Here is a 23,535-nt window from a genome sequence, read left to right on the forward strand (position 1 = left end):
AGTAATTTTAAAACAATCTCAGGACTAGGTTTGCTCACAGCCACCCCATTTAGTAAGTGTCTATCCTAGAAAACAAAAACCTTGGGTTGTGTATTTTTTTAGTTATTGAAATATATGGCCCTATCCTCATTTATCTTAGTATTAAACAACTAATCCATTAAATATAAATAATTAATCTGAAGCAGTGACCTTTTCCATTCTCATTCTATTCTCCTACATATCCTTTTCAAGTGCATGATTTAATCATTTATCCATGGGGTACAATATACCAGATTTTTCATCCTTCTTCTAATAAGGACAACCTTGTCTAAACATTTAAACCTACACTGTTAAAAGAGCTGGCCAGTTCATTAACATTAGTACAATGAGGGACAAATGGTCACTAAACATTGTAAACTCATTTGAAAACTATGATTTCACTTCAGTGTTAAAATCCCTGATTGTACAAAGAGCCAAACCTATTCATAAATAATGACATATTAAAAGTAATGCATTTATGGTCAGATGCAAATAAATCAGTCACAGAAACTGTGGGGACACAAGCATAAAGTGAACACTAAATCCAGTGTATGAACCTGATTATGAATTGGGCCCACCAAATTCTCACTCTGCTTTATGAGTGTAGGTCATGACATCACCTTAATCAAACTTGCCGTTCGTGGTGCTTAGCTGACAAAGTCCGATATCATTTCTGCTTTTAAGGTTCTGCCTCTCCACCCGGATTTCTGGTATATTTTTGGGGGCATCTGCTAGAACAAAAAATACTACTTTTCTGTCTCTCACCTTTCACTGTAAACCAGTCCAAAAATAATCTACCATTGCAGAAACCCTCTTTTGGATCCTGCTCTGTGTACAAAACCTTCCTTTTGTTCTCCATTTTCTTGGTGATATTCTTGTTATCGATCGCCTTTCTTCACCACCAGCTCATGGCCTCACTAACTTTATCTAACATCTTTCACTTCATTTAACCCACACCAGTGCCACCATTTTCAGAAACCATACACTTCCTAAATCCCAGCTACAACAACTGATATGTCAAGCCTAGGAAACAATTTCAGCTATCTAACGACAGACATCTTCCATCTTTAGCCTTCTCAGAATTTTGGAATTCACAGTGCTTTCAGCGCTTCATGTGATTAATTTTACACACTTATCAGATTACAGAGAAGGACAGACAACATAGAAGGACAAATAGAGGGCAAGACAAATGTCTGTCCTTCTATGATCTTATATGGTCTGTCATTTAGAGGCAAGAGGCAGAGTGAGAATGAGTTGTTCATTCTTGGTATAGCACTGACTATATGATGTGTATTGCACTTAATATATTTAGCTCTTTCTAGGTATCATCACTGGCCCTTGTCCTGGCAGTGTCTGAGCTCAAGAGGAGATTTGACTCTAACCTATTTGTACTAGCGAGGATAAACATTGTTGGAACACTAAGCACATTTGTAAGATTGTCTGCTAAATGCTGTAAATGTAAATTTAGAGAGAGAAAGAAAGAAATCATGGTAGGGAAGTAAACAGATATAGACAGTGAGGGAGAAAGAGACCAATGGGGACAGAGAGAAGGAGATATGAGTGAGGGATGGAGAGAGATGAGAGAGATAGAACAATTGAGGGAGAGAGAGAGAGAGAGAGAGAGAGAGAGAGAGAGAGAGAGAGAGAGAGAGAGAGAGAGAGAGAGAGAGAGAGAGAGAGAGAGAGAGAGAGAGAGAGAGAGAGAGAGAGAGAGAGAGAAACTTACCTTTTCTCTTACTGGCTTTGAGACTCTTCTGCCCTGTATTCCCCATCCTGAAACACACACACACAGGACAGTGTGTGATATTACAGAATTAATAAAGAATAAACAGATCCGTGTCCTGATGAGTTTGTGCTGGTCACACACAGTCTAATGTGGGCCATATACAATATATGAGGCGGGCAGTCACAGAAAAGTGAAACCTCAGCCAATAACATTCACTCAGAGAAATGACCCTGACCCCGTCCCCAAACTGTCAATACCCAGCCAATTCAAACCTGAGCATGGAATATCCTCTAGAGTGCAGAAGGTAACAGAGGGAAATAGGACAGTTAGAGAGCAAGATTATGATGTGTGTGTGAAGAGTTCCTCTGTCTGTGCTCCCAAGAAAAAGATTTACACACACAAACTTGCAGATTTATATTTTCCCCCTGGTGATTTTGCACCCTCTACTTTTGACATTGATGTGATGCCATAACCTACTAACATTAAATAGTCTACAGATTTTTTATTGGATTTGGCTCAGATTTTTTTTATAAACAATAATTTTAAATTTAAAAAGTATATTACTTACAACTGAAGGTGTCATTATCAGCAGGACAGCACCTAATAATGCATTATTATTATAATAATTATAATTATTATAAATTAAAGAGGCGGGACTTCTTGGATATAAAGCCCACCAAGTGGAACACAAGGAAGGGTAACAAGCAAAGGGAGATTTCTGCTTTTGTATGAGAGTGTGTTGTTGTTGGTTATGGTTTGAGGTTTGTTGTTGCTAGCTTAGGTTTACAGAGGTTGCTGCTATTTTGTTTGATCTTTGTGCTAGCTTAAATTGAGGTTATTGAGGTTGTTGCTGTTAAGGTTCCTTTTCCTAAATTTTTCCTTTTTAATAAATGAGACCAGAAGGGAAGATCGATAGATCAATTGCTCAAAGAATTATTTGGGGAGAACAGAGGAATAAGACACAGTCAAAGATTCTCTCTAATCTCACGAGTTTATTGAACAAAATCAAGTCATACATATAGTGTCCCAGTCACGTACACCAGCAACGTTTTAACATTCCCTTATTGGTGGAGAAATGGTGAGAATGTCCTTCAGTTCCTTCTAAACTGCTCAGGCCTGTAATTTTCCACAGGTCACTGTAACCACAACTTCAAGCACTAAGGCCTACTATATGACTAAGAATTAACTAAGATTAATCAAAACCCCATATCTTTTGTCATTAGTTATTATGAAACATTACTCATTAGTGTTAATCTGCATTTTTCCATTACAGTTACTTCATTACATTCTCTAGCTAGAGCTTGAGGCCTAGTTATGCTGCTACTAGCTTAGGTTTAGCCTAGCTTCATATTAGCCATTTTGAAAACTGTTGATTCCTTTCCCCTCATTAAAAATCTCTACCACCACTGCTGGTGTTGACAGGTGCCTGTACACTTCCATGTTAGGATCAAACCTGTGTATATATACACTAGGTAAGGTGTGGGTGTCATATCTGTATTTTTGGTGTAGGTTAGTTTTATTTGTTAGGGAAGTTGTTTTTTTGTTTATTTCTTTTCTTTGGCACTATCCACCCAGTATTGGTATTTGGTTGGTTTTAGCATGTTGGATTGTTTGTCTTCTACTTTATACTTTACTTCTATAACTACATTTGCCTTTACATGTCGTATATTTTACACCATATCACACTACAATTGCTGCTTTATTGTACCCTGTAAACTAGCTTCAGATAAAAGTTGTACAGAGCACTTTGTGTGTTTCCCTCACTTCCATATTGCATCACACACTACTTGTTATACCCATTCCTTGATACCCCTAGATGCCGTCATACAAAATAGATGGTGGGATGTAACAAACAATAACAATAATACATTTAATGTATGTTGTGCTTTCACAAACCAAGGACACTTTTTATTTGGTGAGAGGTGGAGTTAATTTTGGTGTATTTGGAAATGATTCTGTTTAAATTTTTCCTATGCATAGTTGTGTAGATTATTAGAAAGACAAATGACTCTAAACAACTTGTTTATAATGTATTTATTTATATATTTATTCATATATTTATTATATTCTATATTATAAATAAGGTGATATATATACACAAAAGAAACACCTGGGACAGATATCAAGGGGGCAGGAACACAAAGGAGGCACATGAGGGAGGAGCAAAGGCAGAGACAAGGAAGACAGGAACAAAACAAAGAGCCATGTGCTTAAAAACATGATAAACAAAGGAAATAATGATACACAAACAGCAGGAAAACAGTAGACAGGGCTATACATGACATCCACTTAATTTTTATAATGCTTTTTTTGAGACCACTGTTTTCTAGTTTGTATTTCAGATTTTTTTTTTACAACTACTTATGTAAATACATACGTGAGCGCCAATTATTTTGCAGCTGAAATCAAGTTACTGGTTTTCATTTATACATTTAATTTTATAGTTATTTATTTATTTGATTAAATTAATTTTAAATCGATATAATTTTTATTTATTTGTATTTCATTATTTCATTTTTTAAATGAATGGTCTTAATTCATGTATGATATATTTTTTTGGAACATCATTTGATTAATTCCACTTTAAAATGCATTGTACTTTAAAATAATTGTAAATATATTAAGTAATAATTTAAATAATGTTTTTAAATATATTTGTTTAATTGTGTATTAATTGGAAAATTATCTGATGAATTCATTTTTAAGTATATTGCTCTTCATTCATTTATATTATATGCATTCATTCATTATCTGTAACCACTTTATGTACTGCACAAGGCAGGAACACACCCAGGAGAGGGCGCCAGTCCTTCACAGGGTGACACCCACTCACACATTCATTTATAGTATATCCTGTGTATAATTACAATTTCTAGTTTACCTTGTGACTGCTGTGAATAGAGCAGGGAGAAATTGCAGTTCCCCCAGTTAGGGTATGAGTATGGTGCCTTGCATGTGGCAGTTGCTGGGGAGGTTAAATGAAGATTAGATTATTTTATTATGGTCTAAGGATGCAGTGGTAGAAGCAGCAGTGCTAATCACAAAACCAAAAAGGTAGTGGAATCTGCAAGTGGCAGTGGAGGTAGCTAGCTCATGAGATCTAAGGGATGTGATTGGCCAAGTGAAATGTGGAAGAGCAGGTTTTGGGTGTGGTGATTCATGGAAACATTATGAGAAAGAAGCCATATGATGACTAGTTTTAAACACAAGCAGGAAGAGGAGTCAAGGTGCACAACAGCAGTGTCACAAGGAGAATTTAGAGTAATGGAGGATCACTTGGCAAGAGCTGTGGGCAATGGAGTCAAGTTATATTAGGTTTTGCTGGGAGCAACTTACGACGTCCTCAAAATCGTGTAGAGTAGGTAGATGAAGACTCTAGTTGTAGATTATGTACAGGGGTTGGCATGCTGAAGCATATTCTATCAGCTTGTAAGGTTAGTTTGTTGCAGGCTCTGTATACATGGAAACATAATCAGGTGCTTAGGGCTGGACAGCAAATGTCTAGAGTTTAATACATTGCTGAGTGGTTGTAGTAATAGAGTGGTTAGGTTTGTGCATGAGGGGGAAAATATTTAGGAGCATGTGCAGGGTATAAATATTAATAAATGGGTTGAAATACATTGCTGGTGAATGTAGGTAAAACTACATGTCCAAGAGTGTATTAAGTTAACTACACTGAGCCAGACATGGTGTTATACACTGAACATAATCAGATAGTTTATAACATGGAGGTAACAATTTTATTTTAGGATGCAGTACATGAAGCTTTTGAAAGGAAGAAGCTGGTGTACACAGACCTGTCGGATGAGGTGAAGAAATGCTGGTGGCAGGCACATGTAAGACCGGTGCAGATAGCTGTTAGGGCATTTGTAACCAAGTCTGCTACAGCCCTTCTTCTGCGGTATAGCATCAGGGGCCAAAAATTAAGGGCAGCTGTGAAGGAGTTATCAGAAGCAGCTGAAAGGTCTAGGTAGTATTTGTAAAGCAGTCGGGGAAATAGACAGGACAGGTGAGTGCTGTTTTGTTACAACTGCCAGTGATGTATTACATATAAGTTTACATGGAACTGGTGGCACTGAGTGGTGCCAGTAGGGCTTGGTACAGCCTTAATTACCAGGGAGGCCAATGTGCATTTACTGTCAGTCATGGTTAAAATTATGGTAGAGAGTTGTAAAGCTGGGGCTGGATCTGGGCAGCAAGATTATAATGTTGAGCCTTCCGGAGGTGTCATAGGCTTAATTGAATGAAACATTAATGAGGGGAGGTGCCGACCTGATGATCCCTGTAAAGAGCTAGAGATGCAGAGGCCAAGATGTGTGAGCATGGGCTGGGCCCAATGAGTAACCTTCAGTGTTAGGTGTAGCTGGTTGCTGATCAGAGCATAAACAGCCACAGCAACCCTATTGGTTTGGACCAGGATTTAAATGGTCAATGATAGCTGATTATATTATATAAATTATATATATATTATATATATATATATATATATGTATATATATATATACTGTTATATATAAGACTTACTCCACATTCTAAACACCTCACTCATGTCAGGGGTCTTTCCGAGATCACTAAAAACTGCAGTTGTAAAGCGTCTTCTAAAAAAGAAAAGATTAGAATCGTCTCAGAAATGTAACTATAGACCAATTTCTAATTTATTCATTTATTCATTGAGAAAATAATTTTCAGGCAAATCACTAGCTTTTTGTCCTTAAACAGTAGACTAGACAAATTCCATTCTGAGTTCTGGTCTAATCACAGAGCACTGAGACTGCTCTAATCAATGTAATTAATGACATTCACTTAAATATGGAAAATGGAAAGGTATCTCTTCTATTACTTCTTGACCCCAGTGCTGCCTTTAATACCATTGACCATAAGATTCTTATAGATAGACTCGCAAACTGGGTTGGACTCTCAGGAACCATCCTGAAGTGGTTTGTTTCTTACCTGGAATGCAGGAACTACTTTGTAGAAATAGAAAATAATATTTAAAAGAACATGCCAGGGACTTGTGGTGACCCCAGGGTTCTATTCTTGGTCCACTTTTATTTAATTTATATAGATTCTACAAAACTATGGGCTGTTCCTATCACAGCCATGCAGATGATTCTCAGATTTACATGGCCCTGTCCCCAAACGACTCTGGTCCAATGACTCACTGTGTAAGTGCCTTGAATACATCACTAACTGGATGGGACACAACTTTCTGCAGCTGAACAAAGATAAAACTGAGATTATAATATTTGGGAACAGCAATGATTGGCTGCATATCTGGACTCGAGAGCCCTCAAAAAGAACTGGCTCACAACCTTGGTGTATTAATGGATCAGATCATTTTAAGTCTCATGTTAAGGGTGGCGCCGGAGCTAAATGCTGCTTCTACATGTTTAGTTTTGACCTGAGGCAGGACTACCTGACTATTTCCTAAAGATCTGAGAGCTCTGCTCGGCTCATATCTCTGTAGTAGATTTGATAAATACACTGGTCCTACCCCATTTAGATATTTATAGACCAGTAATAACACCTTAAAGTCTATTCTGTAACAGACTGGTATCCAGTGTAAGGATGTGAGGATGGGGGTGATGTGATCTATTCTTTTGCTCCTAGTGAGAACTCTAGCAGCTGCATTTTGAATCAGCTGAAACTGTTTATTGGTCTTTTTTGGAAGTCCAGTTAAGAGACCATTACAGTAATCAATGCTAGAAATAAAAGCATGGATACGTTTCTCCAGGTCTCGTTTAGTCAGAAAATCTCTGATCTTACTTAAGTTCTTAAAATGCTGATTGGGTAACTGCTTTAAATGGAACCAGCTGAGAATATTAGAAGAGCCCTGACTTTAGACACTTTTAAATTACTTTTATTTCCTTTTACTGCACTATTTTAATTGTTTTATTGGACTTTTATGATTTTTATTCTTGTTTTTAATTTAACTGTTTTTTAAATCTTTTTTCTGTAAAGCACTTTTGTATGAACGGTGCTCTATAAATAAACTTGCCTTGCCTTATAGGTAGGGATGCTGTCCACCCAATGTACGAGGGTTATGTCTTACTTTCTTGCAGCATAGCATATAGACATATAGACTCACATCTAAAATTTGGGTTACTCAATATAAGATCACCAAAATTAAATTAAATTAAATTAAAGTGATCATAAATCTGATGTTTTTTGCCTCACAGAAATGTGGCTTTGACCGGATGATTATTCAAGCCACCCCTGTAGGCTATAATTATGTACATAGCCCAAGATTAATGGAATATGTGTAATCTACCAAAATACCCTCGAAATCAATCAGAAACCATGTGACAACTACATCTTCTGAGGTTCTTCCATCATCTTTAAAAATCCGGTCATAATCAAGAAAGCATTTTCATTATTTAATATTTACAGACTACCAGGGCCCTACTCGGAATCTCTAAAGGAATTTAGTAATTTTGCTGCAAACCTAGGTGTGCAAAGATACTGTAATAATAGTAGGAGATTTTAAGATACATTTTGAGAAGGCAGAAGACCCACGAAAAAAGGAATTTACTTCAGTCCTAGACTCTTTTTGTATTACTCAAAATGTAACAGGGCCTAGGCACTACTTTAGTCACACTTTAGATGTCAAACCAAATCAAATTAAAGTTTATTAGTCACATGGTACAACTTGCAGTGAAATGCTTTAACAACTGTCCACACACATTAACAAAATTAGGAGTTAAGGAAATAGGAACTAGAAATAGAATAAAATAAAATATAGACATTTTCAGAATAAATAATACTAAACTGAAAAATTAAGCTAAAACTGTATGACAAAGACACAAGAAAAATTAAATATATAAAAATGTACAAACCGGATTCCAAAACAATTGGGACACTAAACAAATTATGAATAAAAACTGAATGCAATGATGTGGAGATGGAAAAATATGTTGATTCAAAATTTCACAGTGTCAACAAATCCCAAAAAAGTTGGGACAAGTAGCAATAAGTGGCTGGAAAAAGGAATTGAGCATATAACGAACAGCTGGAAGACCAATTAACACTAATTAGGTCAATTGACAACATGATTAGGAATAAAAGGAGCTTCTCAGAGTGTCAGTGTCTCTCTGAAGCCAAGATGGTAAGAGGATCACTAATTCCACCATTGTTGCGCAGAAAGATAGTGCAGTGATACCAGAATGGTGTTACCCAGCGTAAAATAGCAAAGACTTTTAAGTCATCATCATCAACCGTGCATAACATCATCAAAAGATTCAGAGAATCTGGAACAATTGCTGTGCGTAAGGGTCAAGGCCGTAAAACTCTACTGGATGCTCATGATCTCCGGGCCCTTAAACGTCACTGCACCTTAAACAGGAATGCCACTGTCAAGGAAATAACAGAATGGGCTCAGGAAAACTTCCAGAAAGCATCGTCAGTGAACACAATCCACAATGCCATCCGCCGTTGCCAGCTGAAACTACAGTGCAATGAGAAAGCCATTTCTAAGCAAGCTCCACAAGCTCAGACATTTGCACTGGGCCAGGTGTCTTTTAAAATGGAGTGTGGCAGAATGGAAGACTGTTCTGTGGTCAGATGAGTCACGATTTGAAGTTCTTTATGGAACACTGGGACGCCATGTCATCCGGACCAGAGAGGACAAGGATAACCCAAGTTGTTATCAACGCTCCGTTCAGAAGCCTGCATCACTGATGGTATGGGGTTGCATGAGTGCTTGTGGCATGGGCAGCTTGCATGTCTGGAAAGGCACCATTAATGCAGAGAACTATGTTCTGGTTCTAGAACAACATATGCTCCCATCTAGACGTCATCTCTTTCAGGGAAGATCCTGCATTTTTCAACAAGATAATGCCAGACCACATTCTGCAGCAATCACAACATCATGGCTACGTAGGAGAAGGATCCAGGTACTGAAATGGCCAGCCTGCAGTCCAGATCTTTCACCTATAGAGAACATTTAGCGCATCATAAAGAGGAAGGTGCAACAAAGTAGGCCCAAGACAATTGAACAGTTAGAGGCCTGTATTAGACAAGAATGGGAGAGCATTCCTATTTCTAAACTTGAGAAACTGGTCTCCTCTGTCCCCAGATGTCTGTTGAGTGTTGTAAGAAGAAGGGGGATGCCACACAGTGGTAAAAAAATGGCCTTGTCCCAACTTTTTTGGGATTTGTTGACACCATGAAATTTTGAAACAACATATTTTCCCTTAAAATGATACATTTTCTCAGTTTAAACATTTGATCTGTGATTTGTGTTCTATTCTGAATAAAATATTAGATGTTGGCACCTGACTCTAAAGTGTCCGTAGGTGTGAGTGTGTGAGTGAATGTGTGTGTGTGTCTGTGTTGCCCTGTGAAGGACTGGCACCCCCTCCAGGGTGTATTCCCCGCCTTGCACCCAATGATTCCAGGTAGGCACCGTGACCCTGAATTGGATAAGCGGTTACAGATAATGAATGAATGAATGAATGTTGGCACCTCCACATCATTGCACTCAGTTTTTATTCACAATTTGTTTAGTGTCCCAACTTTTTTGGAATCTGTTTTGTATAAAATAATAAAAATTGAACTGTGATTATGACTGACTTTGATCACTTTGTCATCTCAGGGGACTTTAATGTGCACATAGATAATGCCTTGGACAAAACTACTAAGGAATTTATTCTTTACTTGATGTCTTTGGTCTGTCCCAGCATGTGAATGTACCTACCCACAATCACGTGCACACACTGGACTTGGTTATTACCAAAGGGCTGAATATTTAATCTATATCTGTGAATGATTTTGGGATCTCTGACCACTTCAGTGTCTGTTTTAATATTGAAACCATTCCAGCTGTTCAAACCAGGTCTGTCAGTGTGAAGAAATGATATTTTACTGAGAACATGAAGGAGCTGTTTATGGATATATATATATATATATATATATATATATATATATATATATAAACAGTGCATAATATCTCACTCTTCTGAAAGTGCTCTTGCGAAATTAGCTCCAAAGCTCTGAATCTTACTGACTGTTTGGCCCCTCTGAAAACAAAAACTGTATCTGGTAAGAAGAAATCACCATGGAGATGCAGCATGGGGGTAAATTCCAAGAAAAACAAGCACAGAAAGACTGAGCGTAAATGGAAGCACACTAAACTTCACATTCACTTGAAAATTTATAAAGAAAAACTCCAAAAATACAAATTGGAAGTTAGAAAAGCCAGACAAACCTACTTCTCTGACATCATTAGTAAAAGCTCTAACAACACCCGCTCATTTTTCACAATATCTGATCAGCTGAGAAACCCACCACCACCCTGAACTACTCTCTGTGGAAAAATTTAATGAATTTGCAACTTTCTTTAGCAATGAAATTCCTGACATCTGGCAAGCGATCTTCGATACGTCTCTTGACAGCAGATCTGTTCAGCTACAGCTCTCAAATTCACTGCTATTGATTTGAAAACTCTAGAGAAAACTGTCCAGCATCTAAAACCTTCCACATGTACATTAGAAGTGTTGCCAGTGCACTTTATGAAGGAAGTGTTCTGTTGTCTATCTGAGGACATACTGCAAATAATAAATGGGTCTCTACTTTCAGGGACCTTCCCTCAAGCTCTAAACTTAAACCTCTCTTTAAAAAGAGCAATTTAGACAGCACTCTCCTGAACAAATACAGACCAATATCTAATTTTCCATTCATAGGCAAAATTATTGAGAAAGTTGTTTTATTCAGCTCAGCAAATTTCTGGATGAACACTATTATTAGGATGACTTCCTGTCAGGCTTCCGGCCACATCACAGCACAGAAACTGCCCTCATAAAGATCCTAAATGACATCTGTCTGAACAAAAATAGCGGTAAAATATCTGTGCTAGTGCTTGTCGATCTTAGTGCTGCATTTGATACTGTCAATCACAGCATCCTTTTAGACAGACTAGAGAACTGGGTTTGGCTTTCAGGAACAGTTCTCAGGTGGTTAAGGTCATATCTAGTGAATAGAGACTACTTTATTGCTATTGGTAATTATAATTCAAAACGAACATGGTTGACCTGCGGTGTTCCACAAGGATCAATTCTTGGGCATCTACTGTTTAACCTCTACATGTTACCACTTGGACAAATCCTTAAAAGTGATAAAATAGCCTATCATAGTTATGCAGATGACACTCAGATCTATTTAGCTCTGTCATCAGGTGATAGCTGGACTACTGCAATGGTCTCTTTACTGGACTTCCAAAGTGCACAGCTGGGCCGCTGCAGCTAGAACTCTTACCAAAACCAAGAGAACCGAGCATATCACTCCTGTCCTTGGGTCATGACACTGGCTCCCTATTAAACACAGGATTGATTTTAAAGTGTTATTTGTTTATAAATCAATAAACTGCCTCGGACCAAAATATTTTTCAGATTTGTTTGAAGTGTATGAACCCTGTGGCCCATCAGATCACTCGGGACTGGTCAGCTAGTGGTGCCCCAGGTCAGAACCTCACATGGGGAGGGAGTTCTCAGTCACTATTCTGCCTGCACCTGGAACAGACTCCTGGAAGACCCAAATTGCCCCAAATATTACTACCTTCAAATCTAGACTAAAGACTGTTCTCCTGTGCATTTGAGTAGCACTGCACTTAGACTAAATAAAAATGTAGATATACTTATTTTATTTCTTGTACCATTTTAATAACTGTCCATTTTTTTATTACTGTTTTAAATGTTACTGAATGAATACCTTTTAATCATTTTGTTTATTTATTTAAATTATATATTCTGTTTTAATTCTGTTTTATACTTTCTAACTGTTATTATTTTTTTTTTTTACTTTTTAAATTCTACTGTAACCTTTCTGTATCGCTCTGTAAAGCACTTTGAATTGCCATTGTGTATGAAAGGTGCCCAATAAATAAACTTGCCTTGCCTCGCCTTATGGCATACAGATGTGAGTTAAAGTGCATAATGTGCATTTGAATGTGCAAATTAATGCAGTTCAAAAAATAAAGTGACAAATGAAAATTCTGTGCAGTAAGTCCTGTATGTGTTGTAAAGTGTGAGCTGGGTGAAGTTGGGTTTAGACCTAAGTCTAGGTTTAGATGTAGTTTTGACACTGGGTCTTAACTCAACTCAACATTATTTATAGAGCACTTTAAAACGCCAACAGCTAAAACAAAGTGCTGTACAAAAGATGTTTATAAAACAAAATAAAATAAAATGACCAATAAGGAAAAATAAATAACTTAAATAAAAACAAAACTAATAAAACAAAACAAATGTCTCATTGTGGGTTAAAAGCCAAGGAATAAAAATGGGTTTTAAAATAAGTTTTAAAAATCGAAAGTGAAGAAGCCTGCCTAATCTCTAATGGTAGGCTATTCCACAGTTTCGGCGCAGCAATTGAAAAGGCTCTATCTCCTGTGAGCTTACGTTTTGACCTCGGCACCTCCAGGAGCAGCTGATCAGCTGACCTGAGGCACCGAGCAGAGACGTGGCAGCTCAGGGATGTAGCAGCCCAGTGAGGTAAGGTGGGGCGAGTCCATTTAAAGATTTAAAAACAAATAAGAGAATCTTAAAATGTACTCCAAAATGCACAGGCAGCCAGTGGAGAGAGGCCAGAATGGGAGTTATGTGTTCCCTCTTACACAAGCCCGTTAAAAGTCGGGCAGCAGCATTTTGTACCAATTGGAGACGTCTGAGGGAGGACTGGCTGACTCCAAAATACAGTGCATTACAGTAATCCAGCCGGGATGTAATGAAGGCATGGATTACTGTTTGAAAGTGCTCATGTGTGAGAAATGGCTTCACATTTGCCAGCTGCCTCAGGTGGAAAAAGTTGGACCTAACTACTGTGCTTATTTGGCGGTCCAATTTAAAATCACTGTCCATCTTAAAACCCAAATTTAAGATAGTTGGCTTCACATACAAAGTCAAGGGGCCCAAATCAACTGGAGGGGCTTCACAGGGACCACTGGGACCAAACACCATCACTTCTGTTTTGTTTTCGTTAAAATGTAAAAAATTTAAAGCCATCCAGTCTTTAATGTCATTGAGACATAACAAAAGTGGTTTAATCGAGAAAGCATCTTTCTTCTTCAAAGGGACATATATCTGGCTGTCGTCAGCATAACAGTGGAACTCAATGCCATGTTTTCTCAAGATGGAGCCTAATGGGAGCAGATAAAGTGAGAAAAGGAGGGGTCCTAAGATTGAGCCCTGTGGAACTCCATATGATAGGGGAGCTGAGGAGGATTCTGAGCCAGCAAAACTCACACACAAAGTTCTGTCCGTCAGATAGGACCTAAACCATTCCAACGCACTACCGCAAATGCCGACTAGATGCTGCAAGTGGGAAACTAAAATGTTGTGATCCACTGTGTCAAAAGCAGCTGTTAGATCCAGCAGGACAAGAATTGCATGGTTCCCAGAATCATTGGCCAGGAGAATGTCATTGAAATCCCTAAGCAACGCTGACTCTGTACTATGCAAGGTTTTAAAACCAGACTGAAAAACCTCCAGGATATTATGCTCATCCAAAAATAATTTCAGTTGAGCATAAAAAACTTTCTCCAAGATCTTTAAAATAATAGGCAGCTTGGAAATAGGCCTATAATTAGCCAATACCGTATGGTTGAGGCCAGGTTTCTTGAGCAAGGGTTGTACTACAGCATGTTTAAAACTCACAGGAACAGCACCACAAGACAGACTGCTGTTAATAATGGCCAGAACCTGCTGCCCTATAGTATGAAAAAATCTTATTTAGAAAGTGAGGAGGCAAAACATCACAAGGAGAACCTGAGGGCTTTAAATGGCCCACCACATCCTCCAAGTGCGACAGAGTCACTGGCTCAAACCTATCAAACACAGCCAAGCAAGGGGCAGAGTCAGAGGGGTCAACAGCAGGAGCTGTGATAAGAGCTCTTGCAGTAACAATCTTATCAATAAAAAAGTGCAGAAAGTCATTACATATGTCAGGAGATGCTTCCAAACAGACTGGCTGAGGGGCCTTAAGAACAGAGTCAATGGTTTTAAATAACACACGTGGCATATGACAATTTGCCATAATAATATTTGACAAGTGTTCTCTCTTAACCTCTTCGATGGTGCTGTGGTAAGAATGCCAGCAGTCTTTTAACATTTGAAATGAAACCTGCAGCTTATCCTTTTTCCATCGGCGTTCAGCTCTGCGACACTTCTGCTTTGCTGCACACGCTCGGTCATTGAACCAGGGCTCAGGTTTAACTTTGGGCTGTTTAGTTCTTAAAGGAGCCACTGAGTCCAGTATGGTTCGGCAGGAGGAGTGAAACCAGGAGCTAAGGTCCTCCGTATTAACAGAGGCTGAGTCAGGAGGAGAACAAAGCTGGTCGAAAGCGCAGGTGAACTGACTGGCAGTGAAAGAGTTAAAACTCCGACCAAGCCGAGCAGGAGCGCAAGGTTTAAAAGCAGCACAGGATAAAGCAACATCAAATAAAACAGGCATGTGATCAGAAAACCCACTATCATGGATCTCTAAATTAAACACAGACAACTCAAAAGACAGAACAAGGTCTAAGGTATGTCCATGTTCATGTGTGGGCCCAGACACATACTGCACTAAATTAAAAGAATCAATGATGTTTACAAAGTCCTTCACCAGCAGTTTATCTGGACAGCAGACGTGAATGTTAAAGTCCCCGACGATAAGGATGCGATCATATTTCGGCATATGTCCCGCCAAAAAATCAGAAAAGTCATTTATGAAATCCTTATTGTATTTAGGGGGCCGATAGATGACAGCACACAGCACCGGGTCAGAGCGGCCCACCTCAAATAAAGTGACTTCAAAACTGGAAAATGAAGGTGATACAGCGTGCTGTTTACATTTAAAATTATTTTTAAAAATTGTCGCCGTTCCTCCTCCCCGACCTGACGTCCGCGGGGTATTGAAATAACCACAGCCAGCCGGCAGAAGTTCAACGAGATTTCATATGAGCTACGTCTTAGTCATAATATATGTACATCCCCTTGCACTACAAAGAGCTAAATAAAACCATCTACCACCCTACAGTTTATAGAAAACCTCCAAAAACTATCAACCCCAGTTTGCACTCCATTAGTCCCAAAGGAGCTAAATGTACTAACTGATTATTTAGAAAATACCTTTGCATCTACAATATCAGTCAAATGTCTTCTCATTCAATGGTTTTACTTTTTTTTTCTACATTGTAAATTAATGTGGAAGACATTAAAACTATGGGAATATGTAGTAAACAGATAAAGTGTCAAACAAACCAGAATTTGTTTTATACTTTAGACTCTTCACAGTAGCCCTTCTTTGATGACAGCTTTGCACACTCTTGCTGTTCTTTAAGTCAGCTTCATGAGGTCATCACCTGGTGAAAAGCTGTGGCCTCATTGAGAGTTATTTTGTAGAACTGCTCCCTTTTTAATGTGTTTGAGACCTTAACTGGGGTTGTGCAGGGGTAGGGGTTGGTACACAGCTCTATACAATCACTAATTAGCGGATGTGTGCGAACTTTGGCTGGTACTGTATTTCAGATAATGTGGCGTCACTTAAAATGAAAAGGATAGGACCGACCTCACGGTACAATGACCTGTACCTTAATACTAGTGAAGTTTTTATGGAATTTTTAATAATAAAATCTAAAATATTACACAACAAATTCAACCCACAATATTTAATCTGACTTAGCTGTCATCTAAATGTGACTGATATAAAACAATGTAGTTTTAGAAGAAAGGCTGGAAATTTGTACCCACTCCCACAGCTAGAACTAGTCTTTGTACAATTTAAATTGTACAAAAAATTGTACAACTAGATTGTACAACTAAATTGTACAATTTGCACACAATGCAATTCCCTCAAAATACTCAAAGATTTACTACCAGTTACAATTAGTCCCCTTTTAAGAGATCTTGATGCAACTGATTTGTCTATTTCTAACCTGACATTTATATCTAAGATCTTAGAAAAGGCTGTGTCCCAACATCTTGGTTCATACCCAGCTAGCAAAATTGTATCCATCCACACATGGGCCAAATCATGCATGTCAGAACAAAAAGCACTCTGCAGGGTTTACACATCACCATTTAAAACCTACTCTCCACCGTTGGATCCCGGCCTGAGACAACATTACCAAATGTCCCCACAGTTATCCATCTCTCAGTTTATAAACTGTAGCCATTGATTTGTAATCCATATTCCCTGTTTTGTAAACTGAATCCATGACCTCAGACTTTGTTAACTGTACCTACAGATATGTATATTAGTAGTCGTTTAATATTAATTTCAATTAATACAATTTTTTGAGATGATTTACATCAACCAATGTCTGTACTCAAGGCAGACATTCAAAAATGCCTCATTTATTTAATTAATTATGTTAAGTATGTTTGTGTATGTGTAGATAGATAAATAGATACACACACACACACACCCTGATTAGCCATAACATTAAATGCACCTTCTTGTGTCTACATTTTTCGTCCATTTTATCAGCTCAACTGACCATACACTTGCACTTTTTAAGATATTTACAGATACAGGCTGTAGTCTATCTGTTTTTCTGCTTAGTTTTTTATCCACCTTTTGTGCTGTTCTTCAGTGATCTGGACCCCCACAGAGCAGGTATTATTTGGGTGATGTATGATTGTCAGCACTGCAGTGACGCTGATATGGTGGTGGTGTTGTTAGTGTGTATTGTACAGGTGTAAGAGAATCAGACATATCAGTGCTGCTGTGTCCACTCACTGTTCACTCTACTGGATACACCGCTCTTGTTGGTCCAATTTCTAGATGTAAAGTCAAAGACAATAACTCAAATGTTGCTGTGTTAGTATCCTCTAGTCCTTCATCAGTGCCCACAGGATGCTGTTTTTTTTTTTTGTATTTTTTTTGGTTGGTTGATTATTCTCAGCCCACACTAACACACCACCACCACATCAGCGTCACTGCAGTGTTAGTAATTTTTAATTAAACAGTAATAATTTTGTAAAATAAAGTCCAAATCATAAAATTCCTTGCTATACTTTCCCATAAGTCAATCAAAAATATACACAGAACACATCAAACACACTCTCAACACACACACAGATATCTAAATGTTGAGTTTATCGGTTTTTCCTATGCTCCTGATCTTCAAACATAGCAGCCCTTTTTATTTTAGTTTGTGAAATCTGGTTTGGACAGGACGCACTCCATGGGAAATGGCAGGTTCCAGACTGCCAGGAAGAGGATGCAGTAAAATAATGTGGAGTCTCTTACAGGCACAAACATGTCCTGTTTTATGTTTATTGGGGTTTTAATGGACTAATATCTCCTGTTTTAGTGTAGATGAGTGTTTATTGGTGTTTTTATGGACTAATGTCTCCTGTTTTAGTGTAGATGAGTGTTTATTGGGGTTTTAATGGACTAATATCTCCTGTTTTAGTGTAGATGAGTGTTTATTTGGTTATTTTATGGACTAATATCTCCTGTTTTAGTGTAGATGAGTGTATATTGGTGTTTTTATGGACTAATGTCTCCTGTTTTTGTGTAGATGAGTGTTTATTGGGGTTTTAATGGACTAATATCTCCTGTTTTGGTGTAGATGAGTGTTTATTGGGTTATTTTATGGACTAATATCTCCTGTTTTAATGTAGATGAGTGTTTATTGGGGGGTTTATGGACTAATATCTCCTGCTTTAGTGTAGATAAGTGTTTATTTGGGCTTTTATGGACTAATGTCTCCTGTTTTAGTGTAGATGAATGTTTATTGGGGTTTTAATGGACTAATATCTCCTTTTTTACTGTAGATGAGTGTTTATTTGGTTATTTTATGGACTAAAATCTCCTGTTTCAGTGTAGATGAGTGTTTATTGGGGTTTTTATGGACTAATATCTCCTGTTGTAGTGTAGATTAGTGTTTATTGGGGTTTTAATGGACTAATATCTCCTGTTTTAGTGTAGATGAGTGTTTAATGGAGTTTTAATGAGACATTAGTCCATGTTTTAGTGTAGATGAGAGTTAAGTCGGGTTTTAATGGACTAATAACTCATGTTTAATGTAGATTAATGTTTATTGGGTTATTTTATGGACTAATACCTCCTGTTTTAGTGTAGATTAGTGTTTATTTGGTTATTTTATGGACTAATCTCCTGTTTTAGTGTAGATGAGTGTTTATTGGTGTTTTTATGATTAATGTCTCCTGTTTTAGTGTAGCTGAGTGTTTATTGGGGTTTTAATGGACTAAAATCTCCTGTTTTAGTGTAGATGAGTGTTTATTGGTGTTTTTATGGACTACTATCTCCTGTTTTAGTGTAGATTAATGTTTATTGGGGTTTTAAGGGACTAATATCTCCTGTTTTAGTGTAGATGAGAGTTAATTGGGGTTTTAATGGACTAATATGTCCTGTTTTAATGTAGATTAATGTGTATTCGGTTATTTTATGGACTAATATATCCTGTTTTAGTGTAGATGAGTGTTTATTGGGGATTTTATGGACTAAAATCCACTGTTTTAGTATAGATGAGTGTTTATTGGGGTTTTAATGAGACATTAGTCCTTCTTTTAGTGTAGATGAGAGTTAATTGGGGATTTAATGGACTAATATCTCCTGTTTTAATGTAGATGAATGTTAATTGAGGTTTTTATGGTCTAATATCTCCTGTTTTAGTGTAGATGAGTATTTATTGGGTTATTTTATGGACTAAAATCCACTGTTTTAGTATAGATGAGTGTTTATTGGGGTTTTAATGAGACATTAGTCCTTCTTTTAGTGTAGATGAGAGTTAATTGGGGTTTTAATGGACTAATATCTCCTGTTTTAATGTAGATTAATGTTTATTGGGTTTTTTATGGACTGATATCTCCTATTCTAGTGTAGAGGAGTGTTTATTGGGGTTTTAATGGACTAATGTCTCACATTTTAATGTAGATGAGAGTTAATTGGGGTTTTAATGGACTAATATCATTTTAATAGACTAGCAGCCTTTCCTTGTATGTTAGGTCTGCATTTTGTTCCTACTTTATATGGCTTAGCTTTCAACTCTTCTCTTTGATTGAGTTGGTCTTTGTTTTTGTCTTAAAGTCAATGTGCTGTGTGTTTGTATTGTCCTTTTATGTACAGCACTGATTTTAAATGTGGTTTACTAATACATTTCCTACTTAACTCTAAACTTAACCTCACTAAACAAACATACATCATTTATTTTTAGAAACTTTCAGTGTTCACATTAAAGTACAAAAAAGTAAAGTAAAAAAATCATTACATGAAAAATTATCCTGACATTACCATAAAATGTGAGATACTCCTATACTTGAGGACACAAATATATGAAGACACACACACACACATGCACAGGTGCTCTTGCTATTTTTGTTGCTTGTGTGGAACTTCCAAACAAATAAAGATTAATGTAGTTCATTACTAAATTATATTTAATACGTCTGTTCCTCACAAATATAAAGACATGCACAAACACACACACACACACACGTTTAAACATCAGGTCAGTAGTAAAATATTAAGTTTACCTTTGTTTCTCTCTGCTCCTGATCTTCACAAACAGCAGCCCTGCTACTTTTGTTTTTAAATTCCGGTTTGGACTGGATTAGACAGTCTCTGAAGGAAGGGTCAGGCTGCATACCTCCAGGGAGAGGATGTAGTGACGTCAACAGGGCTTGTTGTAGCCTGCTATATTATGGTGGGCTGGGAGAAGTAATAGGTCAGCAATTTGGGTGATTTAAATTTTAAATATTTGGTACATTGTTCAGCCATAAAATTATGACCACTTCTTTATTTCTACATTGACAGTCCATTCTCTCAGCTCAACTGACCACACAGGGGCACTCATCCAGTGTACAACCTCAATTCCAATCCAAGTTGGGACGCTGAAGAACAGGATGAAAGTACACAAACTATGTACTTTTAATTAATTAGTGAATTTGTTAACAAATACTCAAAATAAAATATTACTCCAATAAAATTAGAAGTCCTCATTGTAGATCTCCACTTGGCTAAAAATGCAAAAGTATTTACCTTCAAATGCACTTAAGTATTTAGTGTAAAAGTACCATAAATTAAAAATAGGCTCTTGGTTAATCAACACATTGTGGGTGAAAAGATTCTGGTGTCACTCTTGGTTTACCAGTCCTTTAATAGAATGTTATTAATTAGTTTGACATAGATTAACACAGCAGAAATGGCCAAAGATAAAATATAATTAAAGATGTTATGTCAGAGGGCGGCACGGTGGTGCAGCAGGTAGTGTCGCAGTCACACAGCTCCAGGGACCTGGAGGTTGTGGGTTCGATTCCCGCTCCGGGTGACTGTCTGTTGGTGTGTTCTCCCCGTGTCCGCGTGGGATTTCTCCGGGTGCTCCGGTTTCCTCCCACAGTCCAAAAACACACGTTGTCCGTATGTGTGAGTGAATGTGTGTGTCTGTGTTGCCCTGTGAAGGACTGGCGCCCCCTCCAGGGTGTATTCCAGCCTTGCGCCCAATGATTCCAGGTGGGCTCTGGACCCACCACGACCCTGCATTGGATAAGCGGTTACAGATAATGAATGAATGAATGTTATATCAGCTGTCACATACACCCAGTGTGTTCCCCCTCCAAACCAGCAGAGGTCACTGTCTCCTGTGTATTAAGTCCAATTTATGCTTCTGCATCAAGCCTATGCCATAGGCCATGCGTCGACCTAAATCCTACACTATAGCCTATGCCATAGCCTGACGTGCACCTGTCCAGAACTTTAACTATGCCTTCACACAGACCACAATAACTGTAATCATATAGAATCAGATTTGTGCCAAAAAGAATTGCACAAAAAATTAATCTCAAACATAAAACTTATAACTTTCAAACAAAATATCCAGCTCTGATGATTGTGCTCCATGAATTGTGTATGAGTTTCCATGAGAACTCCATCAGTTCTGCCAATGCTCAGGGTTTTGTGCACCTGATTCCTGAGTTTTGCAAGCAGTTTTGGAACAAAACTCTCAAGTGGATAGGTTTTCTCAGGGGTGCCTTCCCATTGTCTAATGAGAATGAAAAATCAGGAGCAATGCATGATGTTATGAATATCCAGCAGGTTTTCTGCACTGTATGTGAAAGTGTTTGGTTCACTTGTAATGAAACAAACAAGAAAATACAAGCAAAGCGCAATGGGGCTCCAAACAAGTGTTGCCATCTGCGGTGCCAGTCTTTATTAACTCTGAGATCACTGGCTAAAATACACCACTGAGCTGATCCAGTGTCCCTCAGTGTGGAAACAGGGGCTTTATCAGGCCCACGACTAAAAGTGGAGACATGGCCCTGACAAATAACAGATCAATAACAGTGCTTCACTCCCTGATGAGCTAAAAAACTTCTACGCTCGGTTCAACCAGGGCAACAAATATCTTCAATAAACGATCCTCCATCAGACGACAACCTACTTGTACTTTCCACTTCAGACATCAGTCGCATGCTGAGCAAAGTGAATGCACGAAAGGCAGCTGGCCCTGATTGTGTACCAGGCTGCGTGCTAAGAGCTTGTGCTGTGGAACTCATGGGTGTCTTCACTCACATCTTTAATGTGTCGCTTGCCCAGGCAGCTCTACCATCCATCTTTAAGTCTGCCAACATTGTGCCTCTGCCTAAGCACTCTACTGCTTCAGACTTAAATGACTTTTGACCTGTTGCACTCACCCCAATAATTTCCAAGTGCTTTGAAAGACTAGTTCTTTCCCACTTGAAATCCTGCCTGCCTGCTACGCTGGACCCACACCAGTTTGCTTATCATAGCAACAGATCCACTGAGGATGCTATCTCAACAGCACTACACACTGCACTAACCCACCTGGACTGTCAAAACTCATATGTGAGAATGCTGTTCATTGATTTTAGTTCTGCATTCAACACAGTGATTCCGTCTATGCTGATATCCAAACTCAACCATCTGGGCATCAGCACATCACTCTGCTACTGGATTTTAGACTTCCTGTCTAACAGACACCAATTTGTTAAATTAGGCAACCTTCATTCATCAACCATCACCTTGAACACTGGCGTTCCACAAGGTTGTGTTTTGAGCCCGATTCTGTACACCATAGTGAAATTTGCAGATGACACCACAGGCTTGATTACAGACAATAATGAAACGGCCTACTGGGATGAAGTACAGCATCTGTCCTTGTGGTGCCATAACAATAACCTGGTACTAAACACGCTCAAAATAAAGGAGATCATCATGGACTTCAGATGGACAAGGGATCAAGCTCACGCCCCCATTTACATCAACGGAACTGCAGTTGATCAGGTGTCCAGTTTCAAGTTCCTTGGTTTCCAAATTTCCAATGATCTCGTCTGGTCCTTGAACTCCTCCATCCTCATCAAAAAGGCACAGCAGCGCCTCTATTTTCTTCGGAGTCTGAAGAAAGCTCACTTGTCTCTCAGGATACTAGTGAACTTTTATCGCTGTATCATCGAGAGCATACTTACCAACTGCGTCTCTGTATGGTACGGCAGTTGCTGTGTTGCAGACTGCAAAGCTCTCCAGTGGGTGGTAAAAATAGCACAGCGCATCATAGGCACCAAATTACCTACCATCGAGGACATCTACCATAAACGGTGCCTGGACAGGGCAAGAAATATCGTCAAGGATGTCACACACCCAAATCATGGACTTTTCAGCCTTTTACCATCTGGAAGACATTACAGAAGCCTCCGTTCCCGCATTAACAGGCTTCGTAAAAGTTTTTTTTCCTGAGGCTGTTATCCGGATGAACATTATTCAGGCACTTTAAATAAACATTGCACAATCATTTCATTGCACCTTCTGTAAAATTGTATTTCATTCATCCA

At 38.3% G+C, this 23,535-nt stretch overlaps 1 protein-coding gene across 1 annotated transcript in view; it reads right to left on the reverse strand.

The window, feature by feature from the left end:
• The window catches only part of LOC136699927 (stonustoxin subunit alpha-like), a 52,318-nt gene extending 32,041 nt beyond the window's left edge, over positions 1–20,277 (reverse strand). The window contains exons 1-2 of the mRNA XM_066674995.1: positions 20,224–20,277; positions 1,745–1,791 (exon numbers count right to left, since the gene is read on the reverse strand). Coding sequence (XP_066531092.1) covers positions 1,745–1,790 — 46 coding nt within the window. The 5' untranslated portion in view covers position 1,791; positions 20,224–20,277. The remainder of the gene's footprint in view (positions 1–1,744; positions 1,792–20,223) is intronic.
• Between the last annotated feature and the right edge of the window lie 3,258 nt (positions 20,278–23,535).

Source organism: Hoplias malabaricus, chromosome 6 (assembly GCF_029633855.1).
Source record: "Hoplias malabaricus isolate fHopMal1 chromosome 6, fHopMal1.hap1, whole genome shotgun sequence".
Taxonomy (NCBI): domain Eukaryota; kingdom Metazoa; phylum Chordata; class Actinopteri; order Characiformes; family Erythrinidae; genus Hoplias; species Hoplias malabaricus.